Here is a 9,792-nt window from a genome sequence, read left to right as displayed (position 1 = left end):
CTGTTAGGGTGCAAACCTGCAGCAGCATAGACCTCTGGAGGAGAGACACTGAAGGAGGGCCGTAGCAAAAAAAATGTCAATGTTCTTGTGAGGTTTGGATTTAAATACATGATTAAGAGTATAACAAGAACAAAATAATTTCTGTCTTTTAGCATGAACATTTTCGGCTTATTATTCTTTTTTTTTTTAATAACGGTACAGAATTATTTTCCTTTCTGACAGTTATTTATTACTCTTTTGTTTTTTGTTTTATATTATCTAGTCTGCAGTTTTTTTGTCAAAAGTTTTTTACCCCACTGTTCCATTCCATTGAATAATTCCTCCACCAGAGGGCGTCAGAATTTACCTGCATATGAAATATAATTTTCAGAGGTGAATGCTGACATTTATATTTGGACTATTGGACTGATTGTTCTTCACATTACTACCTTGAGTAAATTTGAGCTTCTGTCTAAAATGCAGAAGGGGGTAATCTGAGAAAACAGACCAAAGACTGAGAGCAAAGGAGAGAAACGGGGGATAGAAAGTGAAAAACATCACAGAAATGTTGCAATTTGTTATGCTTGATCAGGTATATGCAAGTTTTTTTAAAAATAAATTTTAATATTAATAATATGTTAATATTTATGTCTTATCAAAATACCGATTAATATTAATATTAGAATAACTATTGAATATTTTTTTCTGTACCTTTTTACCAGATAAAAACTATTTATTATTATGTCAGCATTTTGGGCATTTTTACAACTTTGCATTTTACTGTCCTGACACCACTTTCCTGACACCCCAAAAATTACTTTTCAGAAATCTTTTTATTTATTGTCCTTCTAAGAATAAAGGGGAATTACCACCTAAATATACAGCATGGCACAACCAAAAGATAATGCATAAAATCTGATTTTTGTTATTTTTAAAAATCAGTCTTACCATTGTACAGAAAAGCCATCTCATACTCCAGATACATTTTTTAACCATGCAATGCAATCTTTTGTTAACAGGTTCTTCAAATAACCAGCCTTGATTTTATCTCCATTGCATTTTTCTCCTGCTTTTTCAACATGTTCTGTCTGTGTCTCAAATGTTAGGAAGTCTTCCCCATTATGCCATGAAGTTTAAAACCTTTAATATCTCCAGTCTTGCAATCCCATTATCCCTGGAGGGATAATGAGGCACAAATCAGGAAAGAAAAGAGAACCAGGTATTTTAGGTGATATTTTATATATTCTGTGATTTTTAATACAAAGATACAAATGGAACTGAAACGAACATTGATACAATGAGAAAGGACCAACAATAATTTACCTCCACCTTTAACGGAATAGCTAATCCAAACTACTTTACATCCACCACAAACACAAATATAAATGTAATTCTGGACTTAAGGGGATAGGTAAATACATGACCATAAGACGCAGCTTTCTTATTGGTTTTCTTTCTTTCGATTTTAAAAGTCATCTTGTTGACATACCTAAACCAGTTGATATTTGAGGCTCGAGAAGGAAGAGAGCTGGTGAAAATTCCTAGTCATCCACGTCATCGTCATTCCAATAAAGTTAAAAAACAATCCATGTGTTCAAACCAGGAAACAAAATCCAGTGGATTGTTTTTTTTAACTTTTTTGGATTGAGAAGGCAGAGACAAACACTGACCTTAAATGAACTGCTGGAGCTTCTCTGTTAACTGTAGTTTGGACTGTGTTGAATGACTACTGATATTACCTCAGGGAAACATTAAATTATGTCTCATAAATGACTGCCTGAAAGCAAGAAAGAAGTGCCTCTAGGCACTAATACTACTAATAATTTAATTCCGGACCTCGGAACACAGGGATCTTTTCCGGGTCCACCTTGGGCATGACCGGCCACTGGCAGAGTCCAGGGGCTTGCTGCCATGGCCCCACGGTACCTCGGCACTGTGGCCTCTGGGTTTTGACCCTTTGGGTTTGGGCCCATTGGTGGTCGGGCTCCAGATGCTCCGGTCTGCCCTTCTCTGGTGGGTGCGGCCATCTCTATGTCTGCCCTTGGCTCCTTTGGATATATGGGGTGGGGTTCTACTCTTAGTTGGTCCTGGGACCTGTAGGGCGAGCCTGGGGCCGCCAATATGCTTTTCAGCATATTTTCCTTCCAAAGAAGCCTTGTAAATCTTTTATGCACGACAATGCCCATGCATACATACCACAGGAGTTTGGTTTCAAATGCTTACGGATACACCCTAATAATAGATACGAAGCTACACTACAGATATATGCCAATCTGAATAATATTGTTTAATCACCATAGGTTTTGCCTTCCACATACATGGACATCTAGGGGATACCTGGTGCTCTTGAACTCTTTTTGATGTTTAATTTGGTAGTCAGTTGTCTTCTTTTTGCTGTTATGCTCTCTGTTGTCTGTTCCTCTATTCTCATACAGCTTATCTTCTGTGTTGTCTATGTTTGCTGTTTTGTTTGATGTTCTCTCTTTTCCAAGCAGTGTTGTTTTTGTCACCGATGACAAAATAATTTTTTTGACGCTCCATTTTTTCATGATCATAACAAGAACTGATGAGCTAAACATAGATCTTTGGTTTCTCTGTTTTCTTGTGCTTGAAGACCCAAAATATACATGTATCCAGCAAAACCTCTTCCACAAAGTCAACAACGGCTAAAGAAGCTTATCTGCTATATAGCATCTGGCTCAGAGTACATTCAATCACAGATCCAACTTCACCGGGAATGTAGCAACTTACTTTAAAATAGAAGTAATACCATAACAAAAGTCTTAAACTTATTTTAACCTTAATTAAACCTTTAACAATGATGTCAAATGAATAGTTTCAGCTGATCTAATAATAAACAGTCAACAGGTGTTCAACAAGAATCAACAGGTGTTAGCAGAGATATAAATCTGGTTTCAATTCATTATCATTAGTTGTGTTAACCTCTTCATATTTGATTTACTTCTAAAAAAAAAGTAGAACAATAATAATTTGTATTTTGACATGAAAATATATTTTTTGTAAATTTAATGAGCTATCCGTTGATTCATCAGGTCTCATTCAGCTGGTCGCTGAGGACAAAGTCTCTCCAAGGGTCTGAAAGGTCAGAAAGAGTCACAGTAAATAGAGAGCAGAACAACCCTGAGATATACGACAACAGTATTGGCATTAAGAGAAGGTGTTAGCAGATGAACTTCGCAAGAGATGTAGATGGTAAATATATTTTTAACATATTGCTGCATCTTATTATTATGAACATACACAGTTTCACTTGTTTTAACCTATTAAGACCCAAGGGGATAACCTGAAGATGGTATTTAAAATAACATACTACACCAACATGCCCACATCAAAGCTATCACTGGAAATTCCATTAGAGGTGTAAGAATAGATTTTATTTGCATTACACTGCATATGAGCCTTTAAACATATAAATAGGTTTACAAATTATGGAAAACCTAGATCAAGTGGTGGAAATTACAGTATGGATGCAAACATTCATGAAGCTGAGGTAAACTAAAACAAGGCTAGAGACGTTTTATTGAAGACAGAGTTTGGGGCCATCTACAAAAATAAAGATTTCTTCTACTCCTAAGATAAAATGATATTTACATTTCCAAAATATGTGGTCATATTGAATTTTTAAAACAAGAACATTTATTTTTCTACACAATTTTGATAATACAAGAAATTGCAGTCTTTGTCACCAACTGGAAGACATGGGTAGTAACTAGGTTTATTTACTCAGTTATATTGACTTGAGGCAGATCCTTAAGTTATCAGGTATCTCTCCTATGGAACCAGCAGTTCAGTTTATAAGTTTTAGTTTGTGAGGCAGACACCCTGTATACTTTTAGGACTAGGCTTAAATCTTTCGTTTTTGATCAGTCCTATAGTTAGTGGTCCAGGGTATAACTATAGCTATTGCTATAGTTATGCTGGTATAGGCTTAGACTGCTGGAGGATATAGGGACCACTTTTCATCATTTATCTTTACTCTATTTCTATAGTCCCATTCTGCAGAATTTCCTATTTCAACCCCTATTTTATCTGGTTTCTGCTTGTTCTAATCATAGTAGTTACATCTTGTATGTTCCTGTTAAGCTATGACACTATTCTGGAAAGAAATAGCAGCTGGGCCGGCCACCGTTGTTTCTCTTGTATATCAGTTTTTTTTAGCCTGTTTTTAATGGAGGCTTCTTCTTGTTAAAAGGGAGTTTCTCCTTCTCCGCTGTTGATGTGTGCACGCTCGGAGTGACGGATTGCTTAAGAGTCAATGACAAAATGCAGGAGACTATGCACTGTTGCCACAGGCTCATCCAGCAGGAGTGTGCCTTCTAGAGTCAATGACTTGATGCAATCAGCTGTTTTTCCTTAAGGTGTGACAGGGGCTTTAGAGGATTTTTAACCAATCTGTCAGAATGACTTAATTAAATTGTCTATGGGAAGTGGTCTGAGATGACATGTGTTTTAACTTGAAGCTATACAAATAAATTGAATGAATAAAATAAATGAATGAACGAATTGCTAAAATAACCTAAAGGACGACTGTATGATCACTTCATCTTACACCTCTCTGAGCAATATTAAATTATTCCACAACATGCAAAGGAAGTGATTTCGCTGAATTACTGCAACACAATTAGCTGAGAGAAAAAATATGTTGGGGGTGTTCTTACAGGATGATGGCACAAGCAGATTTTTGTCTGTAAAACAAAATATAAGAATTTATATTACCTTTTATTAATGCCAAAATATGTTAATCTTTAATTTATTAAAACATATTATCTACATCAACGAATCAAACAAAAACATTTAGTTTTTATTCTTGCTTCTTCATTCTGGTCCTCTAATCACTACCAAATAGTCAGTGGTGCTTTGTACCAGATGTCCTCATAAATTTACAAAATCAATGAAAGCATATTATACGAGACATACAATCCAAGTTGCTTACTTCTATTCTTTTTATAGACCACATATCCAGCAGCGGCAGCAATGGATACAAGAACAGAACCAATCACAGCAGCAGTTATGGGGGTGGTTGTGATACTGGGCTTCTCTGGTAAATTAAGAAAGAAGAACAAATCAAAACAGAAAAAAACATAACAGACCAAACTGCATTAATTTAATCATAAGGTATTAAATGTCATGCACCATAGAGAAAAGTATGAACAAGTTGGCATAGCACAAACTTGGAAAAGTGAAAAACCCCATCCATGTTTGATAAACAAGAAATTTATATATTTTCGTTCAATTGCAAAATGCGTAAACTGAAGGCACTAACCACTCAGTGCTTTATGTCACAGTTTTAGAGGATTTAGAATGTTAAACTTTGTATTTAGACTCAGCCTGTTTTTGAGTAAAATCTCACACAACTGTATCTCCATATCAGGAGGAGACCAACATGCAGCTAATTTATAAGCAGAATTTTTTGGCTTTTAAAATAATTTTTCAGCTGTTAAGCTCAGTGCCAGCTTACCAGTACAGTAAACACATGGTAATGAACAGTCCTCTGATACATCTAACTTGTGAGTATGAGATAGAGCATTCAATGATTAACAGTACATCTTCCTTTTTTGCCCTGATAGCATTCATCTAACATTTGTTGTGCATTCACCTATAACCATGCAGTCTCCTGTGTTCTTCCAGCTTCTTCTGGGTGAGGTCAATAACATGGCCTATGTCCGCATACTCTTTGTATCTCAATCCGTATGACTTCAGCACCCGAATTAAGTGTCTCACATGACATCATTAAGTACATTCCAAGGTCAAAATAAAATGAAATCAATTCTATGTCCTCCATCTTTCTTGAATGTATTCCACACCAACACAACGGAGCTCCCTGACAAATAACCTGTGGCCACAACTTATTTATCTCATACCTACGCATTAATAACGCATGGTCACAACTTTACATCCTATAAGCATTTTTTTGTCCATGTCACCAGATGGGCTCCGTAGGAAACAAATAAAGTGTAGTGATTAAAATGCAATATTGTGGAGTGTAATACAGAATCACGACTCATCCTATAAGTGCTGGTAGAAGGAATCCGTTAGACTAAAGAACAATATGCCTAACGTTTGACAAGTATAGCTCAGTGACAGCATCACAAGTCTTGTAGATTTACAACTATTCACACTGTGGTCTTTTAGCATATTAGTCCTCCAATTGAATTATGAACTGCTGAAAAACATTTATCAATTACATCAACAAGTTCATTTCAGACTATGTCTTTATGCCACTTAAACATAAAAAAACAAAGATAAAGAACACAAGTTGTTGACATTTATCAGTTTTGTAAATGGAAAGTTTTTAAGTTTCTTTTTTTAAAACTTAGTTTTCTTGTGTCTTGGTGTTACAGTTAAAGTTGGGGTTGTCATTTTTTGGGGAAATCTGAAAGATGTTTGTGTAATGCACAGATGTAACATATATTGTAATGCTGTTGAGTAAATTACATTTATGTTTCAAGGAACCATTGAGTAGTTTGTTGACATGAAGCTCCTGTGGAATACAAAGGTATTCAAATTAACATGTTTTGTTATCACCCAGATAGCTTCCAAGATAATTTTAAAGAATGTTCAAGGGCTGGTTTCTCCTTAAAGTTAACATTGGAATGGTCAAATTCGACATCATAGGAAAGCTTAGACTCCAATTTTTCAGGATCTGTAAATAACTTAAAAGATAAACTTGTTTGCGGTTATGCCAGAGCCTGTCAAAAATGTAAAGCTCATCAGGAAATTAAAATGAAAATGGTTAATAAAAGTTCATTACAGCCGTTCATGGCAAAGACCTATAAATAATTGTGGCTCTACATAGAGATGACATATAGTATATATACTGGTTTTTCTTTTTCTATTTTCATGTAACATTTATTTATATGGAGAGTCTCATTGAGATCCAAGATCTCTTTTTGAAGAGATTTCTGGTTGATGAAACAAACCGACAACAATGAATTAAATACACAACAAAATATAACAAAAGTAACAGAAACATTTTATCCTTACCTCGGTTGCTTGTTATCTTTGCTTTATCCAGTTGGATGGTTTCTTCCTCTTTGCCAAGGAGCTGAAACACACAGTTGTATCTCCTCCAATCTTTAGGAGGGATTGAGGATACATTCAGGTTAACTTTCATCTGAAAGGTCTCATCATTGTTTGGAAGGATCTCTCCATGTTCCACGTCCTCATGAATCTCTTCCCCATCTTTCGTCCAGAACATCAGGGCTCTTTTAGGATAGAAGCCTGTAGCGTGGCAGCTCACTGGACTGAAAAAAGTCTTCTGCAGCAGAGACAAAGAGGGATTCTCTGGGAAAGCACAAAAGTAAATATAAGGGGAAAACAAGACGGCAAATGGCAGATTATGAGCTCAACACAGAGACAAATAAGGGATAAGATGATAAGTAAAAAAATAAATAAAATGCAATTTTTAAATCAGTTTGGTTTGTCTGTGTAGTGCCAGTTCATAACACATGTCCTCTCAAGGCACTTTACAAAGGCAGTAAAATCAGACTGGTTAAATGTTTATCCTTACTACCAAGGATAAACAGGTGATTATATTGAGTCATTGACTTGCAAGGCAAGGCACCTCCATTGGAGGTTGCCAATGACAATTGAGGTTCAATTTGAAAATGCAGACACACCCGAGGGACTTGAAGCACTACTTTTTACATACCTTGTATGTTGAATTCAATTCAATTCAGTTTGTTTATTTAGTGCCAATTCACAACACATGTCATGTCAAGGCACTTAACAGTTCAACCAGATCATACAGTCAAATTGTATGTTGAAAGATATAATTAACTATTGATGCATTGCAGAAAATCCAGAAAATTGTTGTTGGCTTACATGCAATTGGTGAAACATTCTCCCAAATGAAGCCAATTTTAACATGTACAACTGCAACCCCCAAAACATAATTTTAGCTTAGCATGAGCAGACTACCAATATAAACAACCCCATTTTAACGCAAAACTAGGATGAAATGGTGATGTTTTCCCCATCTTGAAATTACCCAGCAGCCCTTGCGGCTAATACAGCCTCACAAGCCATTAAAATGACTGCCTGAGTGACTGGTGGAAAAAGGAGAAATTGACCTTGTGCTGACTGACACAAAGCTACTAACTTTAAACAGTTCATCAAGACCCATTATGTCAGCCTACAGTTCAGAATTAAAGTTTATCAGAAAAAATACGTACTAAACACAAATACATTTTATTGAATATTTTTTATTTTACTCACCAGTTATCATAGTATAAAAGCTTGCTCAATCAGTTTGTGACGCATTTTGGAAACAGGATAAAAGTCCCTGGCTCATGCACCACCTGGCTAGAGAAACCTGTTCAGATACCTACTTTTACAAATGATTGAGGTAGTTCTTACATATCATCCTTATCTTGTTTTATTTTTACCCTTATCTTATTTTATTCTTATCCTTATCTTATTGTTATATTTAATTTGTACTTGCAATCTTTTTTGTCTCTCTTCTGTAAATGGTTTCCCTGAAAAATAAATTCAAATTAGCCATTTTATTATGTCAACATCACAGTGAGATTAACCTACATTGAAAAAAATAATCTGTGGCCACCACTAATGTATATACATGGATCAACACGTTACAGAGGCATATTTATATATATATATATATATATATATATATATATATATATATATATATATATATATATATGTTCCGACCCTCATCTATGGTCATGAGCTTTGGGTCATGGCCGAAAGAATGAGATCCCGGATACAAGCGGCTGAAATGAGTGTTCTCCGTAGTGTCTCTGGGCTCTCCCTTAGAGATAGGGTGAGGAGCTCAACCATCCGGGGAGGACTCACAGTAGAGCCGCTGCTCCTCCACATCGAGAGGTGGTGGCTCGGGCATCTGATTAGGATGCCTCCTGGACGTCTCCCTGGTGAGGTATTCCAGGCACGTCCCACCGGGAGGAGGCCCAGGGGGAGACCCAGGACACGCTGGAGGGATTATGTTTCTCGGTTGGCCTGGGAGCACCTTGGGATTGGCCCAAGTGGCTGGGGAGAGGGACGTCTGGGCCTCCCTACTGAAGCTGCTACATATATATGCCTCTGTAACGTGTTGATCCATGTGCCAGCTTGTCTTTGCCGCTCTGATGCTTAACTGATGGTTAGTTGGGACTGTGCCCTTCTGGGGGTCTTTCTTTATGAGGACTGTTTTGCCATTGGTCTTCCATTTAGGGTGGGTCCCACTCTCCAACAGCCAGGTCATTTGTTCCGCTAGGCATTTATAGAGAAAAGTCGTTTTCTGCAGCTGGTAGCTGTGTATCATGTCTTGGCTTAGTGCTGTACAGTTCTTTGTTGGAGGTCTGCCATTGTGATTGAGCCTGTTCAGGGTTGTTCGCATGGTTAGCACATCATTGCTGTGTGATGCTTTTTTCTCCCAGATTTTTTCCAGTATTGTTCAGTCTCCAGCCTTGGCATGCTGGCCCGTGGGTTGTTACCCTGCCACACTGCATGAAAAGTGGGATTTTCTTCAATATGCGGCACTGTAGATTGTCGTGGAACTTTAGGTTAGCGGCAGTTTACGGCAATTTGCAGGCTTCGCCGAAAACTCCCGTAAATTGTCAGAAATTGACGTGGACTTTCTTAGGCAGTGTTCCCCCCATGCCTCCCCCCCATGGAATTCTAGGGGAGGCTTTAACATGTAAATGAACATGCTGTGAGCTATACAAATGCAAACCAGGGTTGCAGGGGGGGTTTTACCCCCCCCTGCAACCCTGGTTAAGAAAATCTCTGATACAAAGAGATCAGGTATAGCCTCTTACATTTTAGCTTGAA

At 37.1% G+C, this 9,792-nt stretch overlaps 1 protein-coding gene across 1 annotated transcript in view; it reads right to left on the bottom strand.

Moving 5' to 3' along the window:
- Positions 1–9,792, bottom strand: part of LOC107080990 — a 15,678-nt gene that overhangs the window by 1,591 nt on the left and 4,295 nt on the right. The window contains exons 2-3 of the mRNA XM_015369198.1: positions 6,985–7,284; positions 1,847–2,086 (exon numbers count right to left, since the gene is read on the bottom strand). Of these exons, the coding sequence (XP_015224684.1) occupies positions 1,847–2,086; positions 6,985–7,284 (540 nt within the window). The remainder of the gene's footprint in view (positions 1–1,846; positions 2,087–6,984; positions 7,285–9,792) is intronic.

Source organism: Cyprinodon variegatus, unplaced genomic scaffold (assembly GCF_000732505.1).
Source record: "Cyprinodon variegatus isolate N-32 unplaced genomic scaffold, C_variegatus-1.0 Scaffold2622, whole genome shotgun sequence".
Lineage (NCBI taxonomy): Eukaryota > Metazoa > Chordata > Actinopteri > Cyprinodontiformes > Cyprinodontidae > Cyprinodon > Cyprinodon variegatus.
This window is presented reverse-complemented; position numbering and strand designations above follow the sequence as displayed.